This window comes from Protomyctophum parallelum, assembly GCF_964188405.1.
Source record: "Protomyctophum parallelum genome assembly, chromosome: 12".
Classification (NCBI taxonomy): domain Eukaryota; kingdom Metazoa; phylum Chordata; class Actinopteri; order Myctophiformes; family Myctophidae; genus Protomyctophum; species Protomyctophum parallelum.
Genome location: NC_139712.1, coordinates 41,491,496 through 41,516,940, shown reverse-complemented (window position 1 = coordinate 41,516,940; position 25,445 = coordinate 41,491,496). Strand labels below are relative to the sequence as shown.

Sequence of the window (25,445 nt, the reverse complement as noted above, 5' to 3'; positions counted from 1 at the left end):
AGGTATAGTGCAGGAATATACACAATGATTAGTCTTTAGGGTGGTTGTGTTCCATTTGATATCCTTCTCCTATCACAGCAACTCACAAATCTTGCTGCTGTGTTTGCACATTGTTGTACTTCGCCCAGCAGATATGGGCGAAGTGGGAGATATGAGAGATGTGTCTGCAGTGACACGCAAGTCCAAGCATGTGTGGGTGGTATTGGCGTGTGTTGGCGTCATTGCAAACAACATGGCTATTTCATCTTTCTCAAGCATTTTTGGAACGAATTACCGGAAGAAATGTGATTGGGGGTGTGCATTGTAAAGGGGGCGTGGTCTAGGCCATTAATATAAACGGTCTTTCTGAGCATACCTTTACATTGTGCTCTTGAAGTCTTCAATAAAGCTTTCCTCATCCTCAAACAGAAACTCTAAGGTAAGTTTTAGATCTGAACATTTGCAAATAGTAGAGGAACAGGCTTTGGTTTTTGATATAATTATAACAGGTCTGTCTCGTTCTTTCTTTTTCTTCTTTTTTGCGGTTGCCTTTTATTATAGAATTTTTAAAACTATTCTTGTACACAGTACTCTCTTTTTAAAAAATATTTTAATTCTACTTCTTTAGTTTTTACATTATTCAAATATACCTTTATATTGTAAGAAGGATAAATCTACTGCTTTTTTATTATCAAGGTGCAGAGTACACATTACAGTCCACTGTAATTACTTGCGCAAGAGCGCGCAAGTAATAGTTTCGCCAGGTCTTTATGTACCGTCCCAGCCAACCCGCCACCTTTTATGCGTATGCAAATAAAACAGCAAATTGTGCCTGATTTGCTGGGACCAGATTACATACATGACCAGATTTCTTACGTCATCATTGAGAGCTAGTCATACATATACTATATATATGTAATTTGTAAAATAAAATAGCAAATTGTGCCTGATTTGCTGGGACCAGAGTAAATGGTGTGTATATGTATAACTAGCTCTCAATGATGACGTAAGAAATATGTGGATTAAAGGACCCAATGCCAGAGTGTAATTGGTCTTCGATTGTGACGTAATGACGATATGTTTTAGTGTTGGGAGGATTAAAGGTAATGTTCCTGTGTATACATGTATGTAACCTGGTCCCAGCAAATCAGGCACAATTTGCTGTTTTATTTGCATACGCATCAAAAGTGGCGGGTTGGCTGGGACGGTTTTTGGCGCAAAGTAACCACAGTATACCGCTAATCAATTTACAAATTACATTAGCTAACACTAGCTCTCAATGATGACGTAATAAATATGGTCATGTATGTAATCTGGTCCCAGCAAATCAGGCACAATTTGCTGTTTTATTTGTTTAATTAACAATTAAAAAACTTTTTTTTTATTGTTTAATAAAAAACAAATCCAACTACAGATTATGGAAGTATTTTAGATAATGTATATTTTAACAAATGTGAAAGTATTATTACAGAAATTGAAGTTAGAGACACATAATACTCTGATCATGATTTAGTATTAATATCACTATAGCCCAAGATGAAATACATTTAAAACAATTGACAATTTACAATAAATAATAAAATAATTATACTGTATACGTGATAACATATTTTAATTCAGTTTATATACCTTTTTCTTCATCACATATCAATGATTTATTTTTCTTTGAAAAACTAAAAAGGGATCCAGAATATTTCTAAATTGATAAAACTGTATTTCTTATATAGATAGAAACTTGAACCATACTAATAATAATACTAGGTGTTTACATGCATAAAGTAGGTAGGTAGCAAATAGTTACACCTAATAATTAGACATTTCAAACGTTCCTTCACAGAGATACTGAGATTTGACAGTTTACAGCGGTCGAAAGTACTTGCACGCTCTGCTTGCGCACTAGTTGGCCATTTATGGCCTACTAGTGTGCAACAAGCAAGTATGCACTCGACAGAGTGCAGTTCTAGTTTGTACTGTGGACCCTAATAAAAAGGCTCCGGTGCCTCCTCTGTTGCCATTGTCCTTCTCCTATGATGCACCACCGGACCTGCTGGGCGGGGGACAGAGGTCCTCAGCACCCCCTGGTCAAAACGACTTCCCACGGCTATCTCTGCTATTTTGTAGTGTTGTTTATTTTGAGAGGTCTACTCTGTATTATTGATTTTAGTGACATTGAGGTGTTATGGAACCTGGCTGGAACAAAAGCTTTCCCCTGCAGCTTTTCACGAGTTTGTATTGATTGGCACAACGCTCTTTGCCTCTATACACTACACAGTATGGTTATTGTGCATAAGGGCAGAAGCTGAGCTTGCTTGGCTGCAACTTGCATAATAAAATAACACAAGAATGTCACTGTCATCACACTTGATGACTCTTGTGTCTCTTGGCAAAGTGGATGGCATGCACTGTAGCACCATCCAGGTTCCCGGCCTCTGCTTGATCACTCAACAAATAGGCTAGCCTTATGCATTTTTGATTTCTTCCACATCTTCATAACTATCTTTCTGTTTATGTTTATTACAGATGGCAGATGTTAGTGACAAGGCGGAGTATGGCACCCTTGGCCAGGAAGTCCAAATAGAGCACATCAATGCTTACATTGTAAAGCCGTCCGGTGCTTCTGACAAAGCCGTCATTATTGGATCGGACGTCTACGGATGGAAGTCACGTAATACTAGATATCTAGCTGATATGCTGGCTGCTAATGGATACATGTGTGTAAAATCTAATATTTAATAATCATACTAACATTAACAGTAACATGATAGCTGTGCTCTAAAAAACAAACATACAGATACGGATATTGTATAAGAGTTAATTTTGTAGTAAACCTTTTTTATTGTATTTGAATGTTCTACGTTGTGTATCTTATGTGGACTGACCGGTCTGAGGTTGTAATGGTGACTTTGTCTCCTGTTTTGCCATTATCAGTGCTGTCCTGCCGGATCTCTTTGTGGGGAAGGAACCATGGTTGGCTAGACCATGGTTGTCTGAGATGGGGCCAAAAGTCACTACTTGGATGTCAGACAAGAGCCCTACAGACGTCATCAAGTAAGCTACCTGGGTTTTACTAGTACTCAGGACATAAATTATAGAAGTCCTTGACCCAGGAAAGTCTATTATGACAAGCTTGAAAAACTCAGGTCCTCCTGGTTCCACTCATGGATATGCTTTAATTTATGCAAAATACCTTTCATTCAGTAATAGAACAACCAAATAAATCAAGTCATATCACAATATCTCACATTGTGAGTTTGTGCGTTCAAATTCCCACGACAGACAGGGCCTCGCCTCTACTATCTATGTCAGAAGCCGTTGGGGGGCTGATTTCACCCTGTGCATACAATTCCCTCCAAACTTGGTTGGGATATTTATCAGGCTAGCTTCCATGCTAGCCTGTCAAGTGTCATACATTTTTATCAGCTTGCAGAGCTGATCGTGTATCAGCCAGCTCATACCACTCTCCTCCTACTTCAACACCCAGGTCCTCCTACTTCAACACTTCTCATTCAACTCCATTCAACTCTTATCTTCTTTTCACTTCTACACTTTGTTTCCTGCCTAGGGAGGTGGATGCAGTGCTGAGATACCTGAAGGACCAATGTCAGGCAAAGCGCATCGGAACAGTCGGCATGAATTGGGGAGGGGTTACTGCGCACTTAGTGGCCCTGCAGTATCCAGAAGTCAAAGCTGCAGTCTCTGCTTATGGTAATGTGATTAATTAATCATTTAACTGAAAAGCTGTTCATTGACATTCCATCATCTGAACTCATCACTTTAGTCGACTGACATCTGTGGGGGAAACATTCTTGCTGTGTCGTGACTTCACAATTACAATGACAACATACTGCTGTAATTACTAGTTTATGTATATAGTAGTGCTTTCCAGAAGACAATGTTCTCCTTCAGCAAAGCATGGATATTATGTTGTAAAGGTATACGGTATAATTTCCAGATATGTTATGAAGTGATTAATTTGAATATGAATTATTTTACAAAAATGTAAAGGAATCTTCAGTATACTAGCTTTGTGACATATGTTTTTGTCATTCCCATGAGGACAGGTATCGTCAAGGACAGGAATAACGTGTATGAGCTTAAGTGTCCAACACTGTTCATCTTTGGGGAGAAAGATGATATTATCCCATTGGACCAGGTTAGTATGTATAATAAATGATATAAATTATATACTATGTACACTTGCACTATTCTTTATAAACAAAAACACTCACGCATGCGCGCACACACACACACACACACACACACACACACACACACACACACACACACACACACACACACACACACACACACACACACACACACACTACACACAATAAATACATTCCTTATGTACCGTTTTGCTTGTTTGCACTGCAGTCTAGGGAGCTTTAAAGCTCACTTTTTGTTGTGCCTAAATTGCAGTAAGTGTACCATTACAAAATGGGTTGGGTTGAATGTAATTGAATTAATTGCTTTGTATGATTTCTGGAACTATCAGAATGACAGATTAGCCATTTTATATGGCTTTACAAAGGTTCTCTTGCATGCTTTGACTTGTAGAAGTGGATCAATTACTTGCTCAACAAAACAAACATGGAGGTGACAAACTCCTATGGGTGATGCTTGGTCATGCACATGACACCATTGTCTCACATTCTCTTTTTATTATGTGGTCTCCTCAGGTAAGTGACCTTGAGGCAAAACTAAAGGAGAAATGCACCATGGACTACCAGGTGAAGATTTACCCCGGTCAGGGCCATGCGTTCTTGGATCACGGATTCAAGGACGTCAACCCTGCAGACAAGCCCAGACTCCAGGAGGCTAGGAAAGACATGATCAATTGGCTGAACAAATCCATGTAGAGCTTCAGTGTGGCGTTAATTGATACTGATACATTTAGTAGAATTCTCGCACATCGCTAACATTGCATGTTATTTTCACACTTTGGTTTGAGGTGAAATAAATGTTAGAGGGAGCAGATAATGAGTGCTGTGATGTGTTGCAGAACTACTATGGTGGTGGTGATATTCTACGTAGAGGTGATTTTCTACCTATGTTGGAACATCTGGGGGTTATAAAGATTTTTTTTTTACTAACAACAACAGAGACCACAGGCATTTTGTTTTCAAAAGAAAAGAAAACAACAGCACTCTCCTTTTACCTGCTTAGACTGCTGGACAAAGCAGTTTTTAGTCACAATGAAAAGTGGACTTAAACCATGGTTCTAAAAAAATATTTGGCACTAAACCTTTGTGTAGATTACAATTTGAATGCGCAGTATAATCATTTTATATGGGCATATGAATCAAGGCATCTTATTGTAACCTAATTTATGTATAGGGAACCCACTACATTCTAATTCGTAATTCATGTACATGTGTGTGTGTTTACCACACTTTTTTTATCATGATCAAAGTTCTGTAAGACCTGTGATATATACCTCACCATGTCATATACAAATAAAAATGACGAAACAAACCAACTTGAACAGAACATTTGAATGACTTCAATGTTGGGAGGGAGGGATTTTGTATCAAATGATAAATAATAGTATGCATAATGTTTTGGACAGTGCCTTCTAGTGTGAGCACACTCAGGTGGACATCCAGTTTTCTGTGATGAGGTGACCAATGAAACCCGTTTCAGCACCCAGCCTATGGGTAACTAACAGTGTCAACATAGGTTGCACTAATCCCAAAATCTAAAGGAATAATAAGGTAATAAGGTTTATTCCTTTTGTTTGACATATTATATCAAACCAATAACCAATTTCCTCCATCTGAAAATAATAAATGTCAATCATGTAATTACAAAATAATAAAGAACACTCAATTGCATGTAAAGCACGTTGTGAGTTTTCTCTGTGAGAAGTGCTATATAAATAAAATGTACTTACTTAATTACTTACTTACTTCTATGGATTGGAAAAATGCTAACTTTTGAAACTTGATATTGAATGATATTGAAGTTCTCGTTTTCTTTGGAATAAGTGAATGAGGAGGTGATTAGATTTGAATTTTCATTCATTTCATCACTCTTAAGCAGCAAATGATGTTTTCAGGTGGTTTCCATGGCAATGATGATTGTCCATCATGATGTGACAGACATCCTATCCTATCCTTACACCTGGGAAAAACTGAATCCATCCTCTTCGGATCAAATAGTAAACTCAGCAAGGCAGATGGCTTCTTGGTTAGAGTGGGTGACAATATTATCACACGAAAAGATGAAATTACCTACCTAGGTTCCATCCTGGAGGCCAATCTTTCCGGTGATAAAATGGCCACCAACGTAATCAAAAAAGTCAATCAAAGAACAAGATTCCTTTACAGGATCTCCTCACTGGTCAGCAAAAACACCTTGAAGACCTTAACAGGAGCCCTCGTACAAGGTTTCTTTGACTATGCATCCACCTCTTGGTACCACAGCACCTCAAAGGCCCTTAAAACAAGGCTCCAGACCTCTCAAAACAAACTGGTCAGGCTCCTACTTGGCCTCACCCCCCGAACCCACCTCACCCCTGCCCACTTTGACAGGCTGGGATGGCTTAGGGTCGACGACAGAGTACAGCATCTTGCAATGGGTCTGGTCCACAAGATTCGATACACCACCAAGATACCCATGTACCTGTCTAAATACTTCCTTAATGTAAACAAAGTCCACACCCACAACACCAGAGGGAGTGCAACAAACCATGTACAACCCAGATTCGGCACAAACAAGGGACTAAATTCTTTTCGCTCCTATGCCACCAAAATGTGGAACGCCCTACCAACAGTCATTAAGACATGTGAATCCCTTGACTCCTTCAAAACCGCTCTCAAAGGGCACCTACGGATGGCTGCAATTCGAAACTGGCCTCTGTAAAATCTGAATCCCCCCCACCCCATTTTCCCTCACTGTATATAGTATCTTTTCCCTTTTTTGCTTCCCATATGATGAATTCCTGTTCTGTTCTTTACCTACAGAGAAATGTCTATTTGTATGTCTCTAAATGTTTGTATGTCTTTAAATGTTTTGATGAATTGAACAATGTGGACCCTGTTGTAAACAAGTGTAATGCTTAATTGGGTCGTCCACTCACAGTTGACAGTCTTTGTATTGAGTTTGTGCTTAAAATGTACTGTAAATTCTACAAACTGTTAATAAAGATTTCAATCAATCAATCAATCAAGACAGACAGCCCAGACTGTGCGAGTCAGTGGGACTGGGACACATCTCGCGTCACCGGACTTAGTTGGTCAATCAACTCAGTAACAGGCCAGTGCTTGTGGATAGCATTCATTCACATCGAGTCTTACGTTTACTTTCGTATCTTATGCAAATGTCAAAACTCAAAATCGATAAAATGCGAGTGACTATGAATCTGATAGACTCAATAGATCCAAGGCATGGTCCTTTTATAACCGTCGCACAGCACTGCCACTGGACGAAATGTGATTGGCGGTGTGCATTCATATTAAGGGGGCGTACGTTTCAGCCAGCCATTCATATGATCTGTCTACAAGTTCTGAACATACCGTAAAGCAGTCGTTTTCCTTCAATAAAGCTGTCCCGAGTCCTCACAGGCTCACTCGTCTCGGAAAGAAGGTAAGTTTGAGATCTGATCAATACAATATCTGCTGATTGATTGAAGAAGTATTTTCACATCCATAAAAAAATGAAGACATAACACAGTAAATTGTGCTGTGTTATACCCGAGCCATCGTTCCTCTAATAGTTTCAGAGATAATTCAGAGGGAAGCAGCCTAGCTATTTAGAACTTTGTGCCACTGCCAACATGCATGCCAAGTAAAGTAATGCACAACGCACTATAGGCCTATCCTGGACCTACACATTCCGTTATATAGTAGGCAATGGCGTGCATAATCTAGCATTTATTCGCCATAATGAGTTTGAAGATACATCAGGAATCTGAACAATCCTTAAAGTATAATGTATAATAAGGAAAAATCTCCTAACGCACGCGCGCACAGACTGCACACACGCACGCGCGCACACACACACACACACACACACACACACACACACACACACACACACACACACACACACACACACTTTGACACTCGTCTGACGGCCAAAGCTACACTAGGCTTTTCAGTGCGCGTTTACGCGAATACGCACACACGCGCGAATTCAGGTACAGTCCTATTTTAAGTGCGCGTACGCGGGGTTCGCGTTTTTTAGGGTAAACGCGCACAAAACGTGCGCGAAAAGCCTGGTGTAGCTTGTCCGTCAGTCGTTAGACATGTCACACTGGACACACATTGTTGGCACAATGTTAGTGTAGCCTACTGTTGCTTGGTCAAAGGTTGCTCTCCAGTGCATGACTCAGTCATGCAGACATCTATCTATACGTATGCCATTTTTTGTTGTTCTTGATTTACCCAGGGTAATAGCTGAGTGAGTGCTTGTTTTCAGCAACACCCTGCACATAGAAACACACTTGACCACTAAGCAGCTCCACTGGAACAGTTTGGGGGTTAGTGCCTTGCTCAAGGGCACGTCAGCAGTGCTGGGGGAGTGATGATGACCATTCACTTCCCCATCCAGATTTCCTGCCAATCTGGGGAATCGAACCGGCAACCTTCCGGCAACAAGGGTAGCCTACTCCTCTAGCCCTCGTCCAGTGCGTTAGCGAGTCTCTCGGCCCTGTCTGGAAAGCCTCTGCTGCTCACAGGCAAAATATCCTACTTCGTCGAAGCGTCTCAGCTTCTCTCTAAAATGCATTATTTTTGTCATGAAATAAAATGCATCCAACTGGATTGGCGCAGGCACAACCCAGAAATGTAGTAATAGTCTAGTAGAAGAAGTTACTGTCCGGTATTATTAAAATGGCACAAAGTGCATTTTAGAGAGAAGCTGGGGACCGGAGACGCTTCCGAGCCTGGAGAATAGAGTTTCACCAATACAAAACAGGCTTTGTTTCGGTGATTAGCAGAGTAGTTTTGTTTATTTTCGGTAAAATTTGACCCCTTGCACGGCAGTGGAATTTTTCCCTTTGTGCAGCAGAGGCTTTCCCGTCAGGGTGTTAGTGAGAGACTGGCTAACTCACTGGACATGGGCTACTGCTTCTGACCTGAGATCAGATTCATACGCGGTTTTCACTGGACACACTCTGGTCTGATTAAGGCCTGCCTATTCAATTCATACTCCAGTATTGAGTGATAAGCGACTCACCGCTCACCCCAACACTGTTTTTACTAACCACTTATCACCTTAAACTGGATTATGAATTTACTTTACTTTATTTGTTTATGTGGACAGGACAATGCATATTAATGGACGTCACATGAACGTAAATACACCGGATATAGCACAGTTGCTAATTTTCATCCGCAGTCCTCGCAAGAGACAAAAAGCAGAAAACAGACAGGCAAACAGTGGAATACATTTACATAACATTACATAGGGAACACCGCATAAAAAAAGAAATGCACCTAAAATAATCATGAATGGTTGCAGCTTTGGTTTTCAAGCAACCATTTTTTCAGATTTAATTTAAAAGATGGAAATGTAGCACAATCCCTTATGCGCCGAGGAAGGCCATTCCATGCTACACAACCCTGTACTGAGAGGACATTTTGGCTGAATGTTGTTTGCCGGTGCGGCACTTCGCAGTCTCCTCGAGTGGTTGCTCTGGTACCGATTCCCCTATCAGGCTTTCGTTTAATTAATTCACTTAGGGGGGGCGGGCACAGACCATGTAGGGTCTTGTATATGACCTCAACCTGTTTGAGCATTTTAAAGTTATCAAAGCTCAAAAAGATTAGCCTCCGGAGGATGTTACAATGATGATATGAGTGGGGCTTCCTGTCAAAGACTTTGAGCGCACTCTTGTAGAGCTGTTCTATGGGTTTGAGAGTAGTCACACCTGTGCAAGACCAGTTTGTGAAACAGTATTCAATGTGCGATAGGATCATACAGTGAATGAAGATACGATCTGGCCGCTCCAACTGTCAGGAAGGGTCTAATTTGTTTACAATTTTGAAGGTTGAATTTAATCGTATTAGTGACTTTCTTCACATGTTTTTTAAAGGTTAGCTCTTTGCATAGCTTTTACCATGGGCAAGTACAACAGCATCATCTGTATACACCTGGACATACTACGATAATACTACGATTATTACATACTTCAGGTAGGTCATTTATGTACAGAGAGAACAAAATTGGACCTAGTATTGAGCCCTGGGGGACACCGACCGAACAGGTGTGGTAGGGAGATTTTACACTGTTGACACTTACACACAGTTTTCTGGTGGATAGATAGGAACTAAACCAATAGGCCTTTAGGCCACCGCTGCCCCTCACTACTCAGTATAAGATATGCACACCTAAGCTATATTTCTGTGTTTAATGTGTATATTACAGATGGCAAATGAAGCAAAGCCATGCCCGTGTGATATTGGTGACAGGATGGAGTATGGGGCCCTCGGCCAGGAGGTCCAGATAGAGCACATCAAGGCTTATGTCGTGAAGCCGCCCACAGCATCCGACAGAGCCATCATTGTCATACAGGATATATATGGATGGCAGCTGCCCAATACTAGATATATGGCAGATATGCTGGCTGCTAATGGATACATGTGTGTAAAATCAAATCTTTAATAATCTAACATTGACAGACAGTTCAGGCTTTTAAAAGTAGACCGCTCTGATATTGTAATGATTTATTCTCCCGTTGTGCCATTGATCAGTGCTGTTTGCCCAGATTTATTTGTGGGGAAGGAACCATGGAGTCCTACACATGATTGGTCCAAGTTTCAGGAGTGGCTGGAGGACAAGAAGCCCACACACATCAACAAGTAACTATTGTCATCTAATTCAATAGTCTATTTAGAGTTAGCTTTGTCCGAGGCTTACAGGTCTTTAAATAAATACTTTTTGAAACGTCTATGGGAAAAAAGAATTGTGAAATTCTCTTCCGGGCCGCTCGTTGTCATGGAAGGGGGCGGGCCTGCGACGTTCTATAACAGACGTCTACTCTACTCTTCGCCCCTGTGTTTCCTGCCTAGAGAGGTGGATGCAGTGCTGACATTTCTTAAGGAACAATGTCAGGCGATACACATCGGAGCAGTGGGCTTCTGCTGGGGAGGGGTTGCTACACACTTACTGGCCCTACAGTATCCAGAGGTCAAAGCTGGAGTCTCAGTATACGGTAATGTGATTGGTACCCAATAACTTGTTTAATTGAAAAGCTTTAAATTTACATGCCACCATTTGCACTCATGACTCTAATCAAATTATGTTAAATGATTCCAATAGCTACACTATTGGAACTCTATTACAATGCCTTTGTCATTAAATCACAGAGACTATGTTGTACAGATACCTTAAGATGTGACTAATAATGAGTGATGAGAATTACAATTATTTTTGAAAAATGTAAAGTAATCTTCAGACGGCATGCAGCTTTCTGAGATAATATATTTTTTGTCATTCCCATGTGGGCAGGTATTATCAAGGAGAGGGAGGATAGATATGAGCTCAAGAGTCCAACACTATTCATCTTCGGGGAAAAAGATGAGGTTATCCCATTGGACCAGGTTAATTTTCTTCACTTTCTCCACTACCAGTAATCAAGTTTTGAAGAAAAATACATACAGTACAATACGTACAGCTCAGAATATTCTGCAAAAGTTCATGTTCTCCTGTAATATAATTCAAAAGGGCATTCTTCTGGTGTACAGAACACCACCTAGTCTACTGTGTACATGCTTACCGTGCGCTCAGGTATAAACAGTTAAAGCTGTCATGTTATGCAAAGAAGTAGGCACGGTACTTGACACGGTGTGAAAATAGAGGGGGGGGGGGCGCCAACAAACCTAGACCACTGGGTACTTTGTGCATCTTATGACGCGAGGTTGATTAGGTGCATCTTTTAATACTCTATGGTACATCTTCTCTTGAATCTAGGTGGGCGTGTTCTAGCGTGCACGCACATGCACCATTCCGTCCCTGCGCGTGCGCGTCAAATTATTACTTGTACCACTGTATGGTACTGCGTTCTACGAGCATGACACCACTGCGTATGTTGACAAGCTTTATGGAGATGCTGATTTTCCTTTCCAGCAGGATTTGGCACCTGCCTGCAGTGCCAAAACGGCTAGTAACTGGTGTATTGACCGCCTGACCTGAACCCCCCAGAGAATCTATGTTGTATTGTCAAGAGGAAGGTGTGAGACATAAGACAATAATGCAATGAATACAAATTAATTTACGGCTGTTATCAAAGCAAACCTGGGCTTCCATAACACCACAACATTACCACAGACTGATCACCTCGATGCCACGACCGGTGATGAAATAAAGATTAAAACAAAAAAGGTGTTAAATATTTCACTTTATGCGCAATGAATTGAAATATACTTTTGCAGAATATTCAATTTCTTTGAGCTGTATGTATTGTGTATAATATATAATGCAACTACTATCTACTGTATTCAAATTGTTCTTCTAAAGTCCTAATGTAATGCATGTGTAGTACTGTAGTCTAGGGAGCTTCAAAACAGACTTATTTTACCTGAACTTATGCAGTTTAACAGAGTTGGGTTGAATTAAATTAGTTTAATATAATTTCAGGGGATTTCTACAAAGGATCTCTTGACATTTGGTCCGATTTCCCTAGGAAACCCATTGCATACAATTTTAAATAATTTAGTCGGGACAAATTATAAAAAAAAAAAAAAAGGGATTCAGTTCAAAAGCATAGAAATGGTTCAATGAATTGCTCAAACTTTTGGGGTGGGGTGAGAACATTTAAAAATATGAATTTAGATACATCCCTTTTTGTAGGAAGCTTTTAATAGTCAAGACCTGATTCGTCATTATGTTTCTCATGCTCTAGTTATGTGGTCTTCTCAGGTAAGTGTCCTTGAGGCGAAACTAAAGGAGAAATGCACCGTGGACTACAAAGTGAAGATTTACCCCGGTCAGGGTCATGGGTTTGTCCATCGCAAAAGAGAGGACATCAATCCCACAGACAAGCCCAGCATTCAGGAGGCTAGAAAGGACATGCTTAACTGGCTGAGAAAATACATGTAGGGCTTCAGTGTAAAACCATATTTGTTTAGCTTAACATTGCATGTTATGTATTCACTATTCACACTTTAGTTTCATAAACTAAAGTGAATAGATCTCGCCATATGGGAAGATCTGGATATTGTCAAGATAGTTTTACCATTCCAACACCAACATTCCTTTTCAAACCTGCATACTTGCCGTTGTACAGCGCAATTTAGTTTTAGTGGACTTAAATTATGGTGCTACAAATTACTTGGCATTGAAACTGTAAATTGTAGGGATACACTTGGAATATTAAATAAAGGCTTTTTGTAACCAACAAATCCCACTAAATTAATATGCATGTTTCACGTTTATCATAGTTTTCAAAGTTCTGTAATACCTATGATATGCTTCATCACGTCATACCAATAAAAATGACCAAATAAACCAACTTGAACAGAACATTTTAATCATGACTTCAGTGCTACAACACCTTGAAAAGGGAGAGATTTTGTATCAAAGGATAAATAACAGTATGTCGAACGTTTTGGACAATGCTTGGGGTTAGGAATAGGGCAGAGCCTCCACATAATGCACACTCAACTGGACTTAGTCTTCAGACTCTCCGGGGCTTCTGATGTCATCGATTTTTAAGATCATCTTCACCACTTGAGTGGCCAATGAGATCTGCTGCTTCTTGCCAATCAGGGTCTCAATTACGTGTTGCTGCTTCATGTCTGTAGTGGAGTAAAACAGATTTATTATTAGTTCATTGACCAAGACACTAAAGTATATATACTGTATATGTCCCTTCAAAAGCAGACCAATCATAGCTCATGCTATGATAAAGACATGAGAACCGCCTCCAGCCATGAAAGCCTTAAAAGGAACCCTGGGTGATATGACTTATATGGCTTTAAAGACATTATACTTGCCCTCTAGAACTAACATTTAAAATGTAAAACACATCTTATTCACTTTAAAAATAGTTAATATTTTAATCGTGAGGGGGGTGCCATTTTACAGTATCTGGCGAGTATGACGTCACTCGCCTCGTTGACTTGTCAACAAATAGCAATAGTATGGATATGTCTGTCTGTTTCTGGTTTGGCCGAGCACAAACAGTTTAATTGTTGTTGCATGGTGGTAGACTAGGACAAGACTGAGCTTGGTGCTGCTGGTGGGTGGTGGACACTGGACAGCGAGTGAGAACCAAGAAAGCTCTTAGAAGGAAGTGAAGTGGTCACGTGACTGGGCTGCGCCATGACACTTTCATGGACACTTTCATGGGAGCCAAACTACACCCGGAAGTTTGGCAGAATGCATTGGAGTCAATGAGAGCTCAGTGACCAGCTCATGAACAAACATTATTTATGAATGGCTGAGACCTTTTGTAAAGTGATGCTTCTGGAAAATAAAATAATGTATATAACACGTTATTTTAGGCTGTCTTATTTTTTGATGTGCATACTACTTAATGTGATTTATTTTTTCAAAGAGCAGAGAGCAGCCCAGGCAGAAAACTTACTATGTGCTCTTCTATAAATACCTCAATAAAAATAAATAGTTATTAAGTCGAAAAACAACCACTCAGAAAAAACGTGTGATATCACTTATGTCTTCTTTCATATTCCTGAACCAATTATATGACAAAGCTTGCAAACGTTCATGTATAATGTTTGTTATGAGCTGGTCCAGCCGGCTCCATTCACTGCCATGTATTCATTGCACTACTGGTGTGAGTTTGGCTCCCATGGAAGTGTCCATGAAAGTGTCATGGCGCAGCCCAGTCACGTGACCACTTCACTTCCTTCTAAGAGCTTCCTTGGTGAGAACCAAGGACTGTATAAAGAGGACAGGAAGCGAAGACTGTACGGGTGCCACCATGTTGCTCCATGGAAGGAAAGAAACATGCGCAGTTGAGACCAGGAAGTTGGACATGCATATGGCACAAATGGCCCAGCAGATGGCGTGAGGTGACTAAAGACCTTGCTGAATGTAGGGACGCTTGTATCTCACTCTTCTGCCAGCCTATATGCTGAAGCCAGCTTGGCTCAGTGCTCACCATGAACGGACTGACTGAGACAGCCGTGTCATGATCAGTGCAACTATAATATCTATATAATTTTATGTAATACAGTGGTTTTCAAACCTTTTTGTATCAAGTCCCATTATTTATTGGGCATTTTATCCATATGGACCACCATTTTTTTATGAGATGTAGCCTCTCAGACCCAAAACTTTTTCATTTAATAAGATCTTGACCACAATCTCTCCATGTACGATCATCAATACAGCATGTGTATTGATGATGGTAGCCTACTTAAGGAGAGACAACAGGCAAAAGTTGATCAAAATAACAATTATTCTACATTCTCTTGTGTAGACTTATTATGCAGATCTTAACAATAATTGAACTCTTGAGAGTTTAAAATGAAACCAAATGGACGGGTTACGCTCTCAAGAGTTAAAGATCTATAAGAGTCCATTTGGTTACCAAGCTGGAGACTACCTAGCTGAAACCCCCTCAAGGGTGCTGGTGGTCCCCAGACCAGGTTGAAAACCACTGTATTACATAAAATTATATAGATATTATAGTTGCACTGATCATGACACGGCTGTCTCAGTCAGTCCGTTCATGGTGAGCACTGAGCCAAGCTGGCTTCAGCATATAGGCTGGCAGAAGAGTGAGATACAAGCATCCCTACATTCAGCAAGGTCTTTAGTCACCTCACGCCATCTGCTGGGCCATTTGTGCCATATGCATGTCCAACTTCCTGGTCTCAACTGCGCATGTTTCTTTTCTTCCATGGAGCAACATGGTAGCACCCGTACAGTCTTCGCTTCCTGTCCTCTTTATACAGTCCTTGGTGAGAACCAGGAAGACACTGGCTGCCTGCGGGTTGACCAGTAGTAGGCTACCAGCCAGGAGCCTGAGAAGAGCGCATCTTTCGTCTGCAGTGCTTGCAAGAAAAACACTCAGCCATAGATGTGCTGACCTCATCATCACATTTGTGATGCCGGGTGCAGTACTTAGTTCAAACCCTCACCCTAACCTCTCACAGGGCAGCACACCAAAACCTAACCCACGTCTAACCAATGACTAGTCTAAACTAAGTATGCACCCCGGGTTGCCGGCTATGGCCTTTTGAAGCCCAAGGAGTGTTTTTCGTGCAAAACTAATGCTTGGAATGGATATGAATATTCCTGAAAACCCCCTAGTTTGACCATAGACCCCCAACTGTCTAGCATCAAATGTTGGATGAATGAGAACTTTCTCAAGCTAAATGAGGATAAGACAGAAGTTCTTATAATCGGTTCTAGTGAACAGAAAGAATCAATATTAAGCAGACTTGGCAACCTGACTGTAGAAAGTAACAGTACAGTAAAGAACCTGGGGGTTATTATTGATTCTGAATTGAATTTTAATTCACACATTAATCATGTTACCAAGATTGCCTTTTTTCACCTTAGAAATATTGCACGAATGAGAGCCTATGTGTCCTTGGACGATGCAAAAGCGCTAATCCACGCCTTTGTTTTTTCTCGGCTTGATTACTGCAATGCACTTTTTTCAGGACTGCCTAAGAAAACAACTGACAGATTACAACTTGTCCAAAATGCAGCAGCCAGAGTTTTAACTAGAACTAAGATGAGAGAACATATTACTCCAGTTTTGGCATCACTGCACTGGCTTCCGGTTGTTTTTAGGATTGATTTTAAAATTATTTTACTTGTCTATAAAGCTCTCAATGGTCTCGCACCTTCCTACCTACATGACTGCCTGCCTAGATATGTCCCAAACCGCCCCCCCTAAGGTCTTCCACTGCTGGCCTGCTCGCTTTGCCTAAAAAAATGGCAACAAAAAAATACGGGAAGCAGCTTTTTGCTTCTACGGGCCGTCGGCATGGAACAAGCTCGCACTGTACCTTCGTCAGGCAGCCTCTGTAGACATTTTTAAAGCTCAGCTCAAGACCCACTTCTACAACATTGCTTTTAATTGATATTTTATTTTTTTGTTATTCATGTCCTCACTGTATTGCATTACTGCTTGTTTTTTGTCGTTGCCTTGATTTTCTTTTATTCTCCATTGTTCTGTAAAGCACTTTGAGCTGCATTTCATGTCATGAAAGGTGCTATACAAATAAAGTTTTATTATTATTATTAACTTTCAGCAGCTGTCAAAAAGTCAGCTCCTTGGTTATCTGAAACTGTCAGAGCTGAGCAAACACATCTCAAAGCAGCTGAAAGGAAGTGGCACAAGATGAGGCTTCTCACTGCCTTCAGCTTATGGTCATATATACTTTTTCCAGACGTCACCAACTACAGACTGGTATCACTCCCTTTCTTTGCTAAATGCCTCAATCTCAATTTTACCACTTCACCACTTTTCAACCTATCTTCATATAATAGGTCCTCACTAATAATCTTGAAAAAAATGGCGCAATTTTTTTCTACTCTGTCTGTGTCTCATAGGAGGGCTGTGGGCAGTTCAGAAACCGTCTTCCAGTGACATCATCGACGGGGAATAAAAGCTAATAAAAACTGCAGGCTTTCTAGTCCTGAAAAGTTGCAATGCGAAAATGGAAGCCATCATTCTCACGATAATGAAAATCTAAACATTTTTGTAAAAATATCTTGTTTAAAAAATAATCTGCATAATGATGATGTCACTGGAAGACTGTTTCTAAACTGCCCACAGCCCTCCTATGAGACACAGACTGAGTAGAAAAGAATTGTGCCATTTTATCATGATTATTAGTGAGGACCTATTATATGAAGATAGGTTGAAAAGTGGTGAAGTGGTCCTTTAAGTCCCCCCACATGAAGCTGGTTACTTACCATTGGTGTTAAGGTGGAGGCAGTCAATGCCCAGGAAGGGGTTGTTCTCTGTGACCTGTTTGGCTCTGACCTCTGTCATAGTCTTGATGGGGTTCAGCCCACTGTTCTCAGCCAGTGCCATTGGGATTACCTCCAAGGCATCTGCAAACGACCTCATGGCATATTGCTCCAATGACGGGCACTAAAAGAGAGAAGAGCTGGAGTCAGGTATCCATCGGCATGGGCATAATATTCTCGCAGTGCATCTACAGATTAAAATCTACAAAGTAAATCAAGCATCACCTACAGGTATTATAGAACTCTGTAAAGTCTGAATACACTTGTATTCCTGCTGTAAATTACTGAACACTTATTAGTCAAAAAGACTACAATGTTTATCCCGAGTTGCTTAATGCTTACTTTATCAGCTGCCTTGTTGACAGCCAGGGCACATGCAATCTCAGAGGCTCCTCCACCATAGACGACACGGTTGTCTCTGACCAGGTTGCGGATCACACACAGAGCATCATGGAGGGCACGTTTGGCCTCCTCAACGATCTAGCATTAAAGAAAACACAAAATCAATCATTGTCAAGCAATAATCTAAATGACCTAACCAACATCTGCAACAGTCATGGTTTCTGTGGATAAAGATTCTGTCTATTTTAGAATCACTGGCAAAATGTGCCAAATAACATTTGGTTAGCAGAAGCAATCATTTTGTGAAAACTATGTGCATGATCCACACAGGATAACCCTATAACCACACCTCCAAATTACTGAAGGCCATTTCACTTATTATAATAACTTAAGTGCCGGAAGTTCATAATTCAAATTACTGCCTACTGGACGTTAGCTACATTAATTTGATCCCCAGCGAAAATTACATTAACAGGCTTCTGTTGGAACAGAACAGAATGTAGAATTGACTAGAACTATGTTCAAGTTTTGCAAAGTGGAAGGCACAACAGCGACAAAGAATGAGGCAGTGGCCTACTAGTCAGAACTTAAGTGCCTTTCCCTCCGTGATTCGGTAAATGTTAACTTTTGTTTCCATGCTGGTGCTAGTCTTCCTGGGGTCCGAAATCACTTACAACATACACACGCACAGTGTCGCACACAGAGTGGAGAAGCTTGTTTTCCAGATCTGGAATTTCACTTTTCATCTCTCACTCACCATCTTGTTGCCTCCGCGGATAAAGATGGTCACAGCTCTTGAGTTTTTGCACTCCTCGATGACGAGCATGCGATCCTTGGTGGTGCCGAAGCAGATCTCCTTCACTAAACCGGCTGAGCCAAGCTTTTCAGGGGTCAGCTCAGAGAACCGTGGCACAATGCGGCCACCAGTAGCAATGGCGATCAACTGGAGGAGAAAAATGTTATATATTTGAACATGGACAGTACGTTTCCTAGCATTTTAGAGATATTTTTTTTACGCATGGGGAAACGCCAAGCGCCAAATTGCTCAAGGCCAACGGATAGCATGGCAGTGTTAAACCAATAATTCAGAGTTCTCAAATGTCGAATCACACTGGGAAAATAGCCAGCTCTATGAAAAAGAATAAATTGTATTTGTTCAGCAGTTACAATGAAATGATTTAATCTATACAGACATGAATCCAAATTAAGTGACGCGTTGATTAATTTAACACCAAAGTGTAAAAATTAAATAAATAAAAATGACAATGCACCTTTATCAAATTCTAAGCCAGCATGTTTTTTTTTGGGGGGGATACAGTAGTACATTTAAATAAAGGGTCTTGTCTCACCTCGATCTCAGGCCCTCCGACCCAGCGTATGGCAGGCAGCTCACTCTGAAGCAGAAGGTGGTTTGCCTCATCATCAAAGCCCCACTGACATATGGCCAGGTTGGCTCCTTGGTCTTTCACCTGCATTAAGAAATATGCAAAACGTTTTGTAGTGCAATAGATCAATAGTAAAACAAGTACTTAAAGCAATCATTCAACATTGGTACAATAGATTGATTTCAGTTTTTATTGTAAGTGATAGTACCCACTAAAAGTATAAATTTAACGCAGACACCACAAGTTAAATTAGCACTTTGGTTTCTGGAATATGAACATTACACGTTTGAATAGAATAAGGCATCATTACCATTACTCTACCCGTCTAATTGCTGAAGGATGCTGACAACACTAACCTGCTTGATCATCTCCAGGAACTTATCTTTCTCATACTTCTGCAGGGCTCTGTAATCTTCCACACAGGTCACATCCAACTTATGCTTGGTCTTGGGCTTTGGGGGCTCAAACGGGCAGGTAAGGATTGCAATCTTGCAGTCTCTCAGAACCTGTCGACAAACAAAGACATTGCTTAGTTTTATTGGCAACAGTATTAAAAAAAGAAAAAAAAAAAAGGGAACAAATGCAATGACTTAAGAAATCTCTGCAGGTCTTAGGGTCTTTCGAAACATTTTCATTATTGCCTTTTCCTTAAGTTTTCTTAGGTAGAAGTCAGTCAACTATTCAATTGTGTCTTAATCTACATGGTATGGGAAAGTGACAAAGAATAAACTTGATCTTTGCTTGTGTGTACCTTGGGCATCTGTGGGTGGCTGAATTCTTTGTCCACAATGACTCCCTTGATGAGCTGAGTGTCCTCCAGCTTTCCTCCCACCTTGCCCTCCATCTTGATAAGCTCAAAGTCCACATCCTTCCTTTCCATGTCAACCACTGTGAGGATGGCATTCACTGCAATCTCAGCCATTTGTCTGTGACAGCGATTGATACTGAAAGGGAAAAAGGTGATATTTTGATAAAACATCTCCAACAGTCTTGACAGCTAAATATCTGGAGAAGAGCGAGACAGCCATTTATACATACAGTACATGGTTGGCAACTAATTACCAAAGGGAGCAGCCACATGAAAATTAACTGACATATCAGCCACTAAAATAATGCACTATTGAAAACATATAGGCTATAAAGATTCTCAAGTTGACCATTAGGAGTAGCCAACCAACCCAAGCCATGTTAGTAATATAAACCTCACGGTTAACAATTTGCACAGGTAGGGACGCAGTCAAACTGGCCTGCCTGGCTAGCAGGAAACAAGTGGAAACAAAGTGAAGCAACGTCCAGCAGACACGGGCAAAAAATATATAGTGTTATTTTTGTATCAAATAACTGAAAACAGAAGTGCTTTCAGAATACTCACACTTTGGATCCCAGAGTTGTCATGGCCGTCTGGATGAGAGGCTCTATGTTGTTGGGGTCAAAGGGGAAGGTCTCACCAATCCTGTCCAGCTCCGCAATGGCAACACGTGCAGCCCGGTCGAAGCCGTCAGATACACGAATGGGGTGGATGCCACGGTCCAGCAACAGCTCGGCCTCCTCCAGAAGAGCTCCAGCCAGAACTGATGGAGGAAGACGTTAACAGTTTGACGGCCGCTAATTGTTTAATCCAGGGTACAATGCGTGCTTACTACGACATTCCTGCCTTTTGTTTTATGCGTTTAATCTGCCGTATTGTTATAATTAAAAATAAACTGTCTTTGCCGTGGAGCTAGAGACGAGATGGTTTCGTTTTGATGATGCTAGGGCTTCTGGGAAATTGAGGCCAATGCAAATGAATGGGGTACAATTCCTCGTGGAGGCGGGTCTTGTGCTGCGGTCTTCCGGTCGCACCAAGATGGCGGGTGGTGCGATCGTTCATAACAAACGGAGGAACCTTTTTTCGCCGGATTTTCACGGATCAAAAGTAAATAAAGGTAATACAACAATCTCGGCAGCGTAGGATATTTGATTAAAATGCGGGTTACGCGTTTTATGGAGTCAAACTGTTAAAGAAAAACTGGAACAGTGTAGCAGGCAGCCAGCCAGAAACACACTGTGCTGGTCTGAAATAAGCATGGACTACTAAGCATACACATACCCACAAAGGCACAAAAGTACACATCACCTTTCAAGGTGTTTCAGATGCTTTGTACACCTGCATTTAAAAACAAAATACTATTGGTGTGAAATTGGCATTAATCCTGTTTCAGTCTTCTGTATGTGTAGTCATGACTGTGCAGATTACATGCACTCTCTCCAAAACAATCAGGTAATGGCATAGTTATTGCGGTCAGACCGGCTCATACGTGTTCTCTCGAATCTGTCGAACAGCAACTAAACTGTACGTAGTCTCACCAATCACCATGACTACATGCTAACTAAGCCATGGTACTTAACCCATTGAAAACGGGAAAGCATCCGTGTAATTTTAGATTTTTGCATTTGAAATTCATGGGGGTCCTTGGCACAAAAGAAGTTTGAGAATTTCTGATTTGAATGAATGAATTTGTTTTTGCGTCCGGATACCCCGTCGAGAACAGGCTTCAGACACTCCTCAGGAGACTTGGCTCAGATCTGAACCCATTTGATTTGGCGTTAGGAACCCATTTGGACCGCATGTCCCAGGCAGGGTTCGAACACACAATCTTCCGCATTAAAGGCATAGAGTTTTAACTAGAACTAAGATGAGAGAACATATTAATCCAGTTTTGGCATCACTGCACTGGCTTCCGGTTGTTTTTAGGATTGATTTTAAAATTATTTTACTTTAAAGCTCTCGATGGTCTCGCACCTTCCTACCTACATGACTGCCTGCCTAAATATGTCCCAAACCGCCCGCTAAGGTCTTCCACTGCTGGCCTGCTCGCTTTGCCTAAAAAAATGGCAACTAAAAAATACGGGGAAGCAGCTTTTTGCTTCTACGGGCCGTCGGCATGGAACAAGCTCCCTCTGTACCTTCGTCAGGCAGCCTCTGTAGATATTTTTAAAGCTCAGCTCAAGACTCACTTCTACAACATTGCTTTTAATTGATCTTTTAGTCATTTTTATTTTAGTTTTTGTTATTCATGTCCTCACTGTATTGCATTACTGTCGTTAGCCTCGATACCCAGGCTTTCATTTCGTCTGCGCGAAAGATGAAAGCCTGGAAAAAGCCGTGGGCTGAACCAGTCTAAAAGTGGGAGTCAACCCTTCCGGGTGGGCGTCGCTCTAAATGATGTGACGTAGCGCTGCACTAGGGGGGAGAGGAGGGGCCGGGGGTGACGGACAGATCGATGAGATCCAATCAGGGTGCGCGCATTTCTGAGGCGCGACCCGCCCCTCTAGACCAGAAATGTCTCTGCTTAGGTCAGGCTATACTGTCGTTGCCTTGCTTTTCTTTTATTCTCCATTGTTCTGTAAAGCACTTTGAGCTGCATTTCATGTCATGAAAGGTGCTATACAAATAAAGTTTTATTATTATATTATTATTATTATTATATTATTATATTTATAGGGCCGATTCATACTATTTTACCGCTGTAGTAACGAAATGATTTCGGCTCGTCAGAAAATTTCAATAGCACCGAAGAGCCGACTTTAGGATAGTAGCTGCCCCCACGAACTTCAAATGACGTTACATTGTAGGCTCTACAGCGCCGAACCGACTTTTATTCGGCTCTAAAATAGGAGTATGAATGGGCCCTTATGCTCTAACCACTACACTAGGGTGGCCCCGAAGGCATTTGTATAATCTTCTTCTCCTTACCAACTACTCCAGTGGTTCCATCACCAATTTCATCATCCTGGGACTTGGAAAGCTCCACCATGAGCTTGGCGATCTGGTGGTCCACATCCATCATGCCGAGAATAGTGGCTCCATCATTTGTGATAGTCACTTCTCCATCCCTGTCAACCATCATCTTGTCAAGGCCTGGTCAGAGATAACAGGAGAACAGTTAAAACAGTATACCGGTACATGCAATATGCTGGCAAACAACACATTATTTTAATTTTCATATATAAGCCATTATCCAAGTAATTTAATTTTAGAATCTTAGTAAATTAGTCCATCTCAACTATAGTCTCTTTTCATATGTGTGATGAGGAGGATAAAACATTGTTTGTACTCACCGTTTGGTCCCAGGGATGTTTTGAGGGTTGAAGCAACGGCTTTGGCTGCCATGATGTGAGACTGCAAACCACAAACACTAGTGTCAACTAACATCATTTTAAAAACAGTTTATTTTCTTTTGCACAAGATTAGTTGAAACCGCACAACTCATGGGAATGGCTTGACGACACATCATGAAAAAAAAAAAGGATGATGACTGTCTTGTCTACATTTCATTCACGTGAAAAAGTCATAATGTCAATGCTTCATTCTTTGAATTACTAGTTATAATATGCACACTTCATTCGAATGAGTTATAGTGTCCATGATACTTTCAAGTTTAATTTATGATGTCCAGTGGCAGTGAGTCCACACTTCTTTAAACATGCAGCATCATTCTCAAGTAGCATCTCAACCCGAGACCGAGAGACAGGGGAGCACATGGGCTGTCGTGCTAGCATGCATAATCCTCTGGCTAATCTCACACGACTGCAAGAACATAGCACACTACATAAATACAATTTCACCTAAAAAAGGTACGGAACAAACAGGGGTTTAATAAAAACAATGTTTAATCAGTGATCCTTCCCGTTTCAACCACGGTGAACATGCATCCAGTTATGCTATCAGCATGCGTCACTGTTAGCCTAAGCCCATTGTACCTTCAGTGCGTCCAGGCCCGTTAGTCGTGTCTTCTTATCCTGGTCTTTGATGATGATAAACGGCCTTCCATACTCATCGAAGGCGAGAGTCCCCATACTGGACATGTCGAGTGAGGGATTGGACGCTTTACAAGCGTCTTACGGACCAAATAGTGCCTTTTTAACGGGAAAAGGTTGGGAGTGTCCAACAATGCAAGCCGACCAAGTTTGCCGGCGACTTCTGGAAGGGTCTCTGGGCGTGAACAGTGTTGCCAGATACATAGAGAAGAAAGAGATAAATAAGCAACATATATGAAAACAATACCAAAAGTGGCCACATAAGCATCTTGTATCCCTCCCCGGCACAACATATGTTCAGATGATGTCTGCTGACAAATACATACTAAACTAATGTTGGGGGTCTTTGACATGAAAATGTGTGAGAGCCACAGCCACTTGTTTAAAGTAAACATGACATTCATTTCCCCTTTTAGGTATTATAACCTCAATTACACTTTGAACATTCAGTGGATTTTCGGTGGCCTGTGTGTTCTGAAGCCTTTTGAGCTGCAATGAAAAAATGCAAACAGGCCTCAACAGTGACATCTGGAAAATGTTAATTAATTGTTTGAGCCAGAAAAGCCAGTGCAATTGAGCCCAGGAAACATAAAAAATAAATTTTAAATTATAAAAACTTTTTTTTAAATGTCACAATCCAACAACAAGCAAAGCAATCTAAAAGAAAATCCCGCAGCCACCCAATATTTACAAGCATCTTTACAGAAACTTATGCTTTGCTTGTAATAAGCAGACATGGCAACAGCTAGACTAGACCAAAAGCTATGAGTTGCACGCTAGACTGGCATCATTACTTTACAGATCACTGATCCGGTCTGGGTGTAGAGCGGATACGGAAACGATACATGCATGCATATGTGGCTTTGCAAAAAACCGGATACAGTAGGTGGGTTCTAGACCAGATCGGAATAGAAACCAGGCATTCCCCCTATATTCCCCACATACATACTTGAGGAAGTTGAGGTTAAAACTTAAAAGTAAAGCACATTTCAATTGTGTATGATAGAAACCATGGGTCTGAAAATATGTTAA

The 25,445-nt window shown here is 41.0% G+C and overlaps 3 protein-coding genes across 3 annotated transcripts; 2 read left to right on the top strand and 1 right to left on the bottom strand.

The window, feature by feature from the left end:
* The first annotated feature begins 373 nt into the window (after positions 1-373).
* On the top strand, positions 374-5,771 carry LOC310867769 (carboxymethylenebutenolidase homolog). The gene is made up of 6 exons (XM_083777895.1): positions 374-418; positions 2,500-2,690; positions 2,908-3,027; positions 3,542-3,684; positions 4,041-4,132; positions 4,662-5,771. Exons 2-6 carry the CDS (start codon positions 2,500-2,502, stop codon positions 4,839-4,841), a joined length of 726 nt encoding a protein of 241 aa, XP_083634021.1. The 5' UTR covers positions 374-418; the 3' UTR covers positions 4,842-5,771.
* A 1,722-nt stretch (positions 5,772-7,493) lies between these two features.
* Positions 7,494-13,324, top strand: cmbl (carboxymethylenebutenolidase homolog (Pseudomonas)). The gene is made up of 6 exons (XM_083777994.1): positions 7,494-7,569; positions 10,354-10,568; positions 10,680-10,787; positions 10,998-11,140; positions 11,437-11,528; positions 12,847-13,324. Exons 2-6 carry the CDS (start codon positions 10,354-10,356, stop codon positions 13,024-13,026), a joined length of 738 nt encoding a protein of 245 aa, XP_083634120.1. The 5' UTR covers positions 7,494-7,569; the 3' UTR covers positions 13,027-13,324.
* A 115-nt stretch (positions 13,325-13,439) lies between these two features.
* cct5 (chaperonin containing TCP1, subunit 5 (epsilon)) lies at positions 13,440-24,590 on the bottom strand. The gene is made up of 11 exons (XM_083777980.1): positions 24,357-24,590; positions 23,715-23,775; positions 23,350-23,514; positions 20,986-21,184; positions 20,365-20,557; positions 19,970-20,119; positions 19,578-19,697; positions 18,986-19,171; positions 18,229-18,366; positions 17,830-18,010; positions 13,440-13,724 (listed from the first exon to the last, which is right to left on the bottom strand). Exons 1-11 carry the CDS (start codon positions 24,459-24,461, stop codon positions 13,597-13,599), a joined length of 1,626 nt encoding a protein of 541 aa, XP_083634106.1. The 5' UTR covers positions 24,462-24,590; the 3' UTR covers positions 13,440-13,596.
* Between the last annotated feature and the right edge of the window lie 855 nt (positions 24,591-25,445).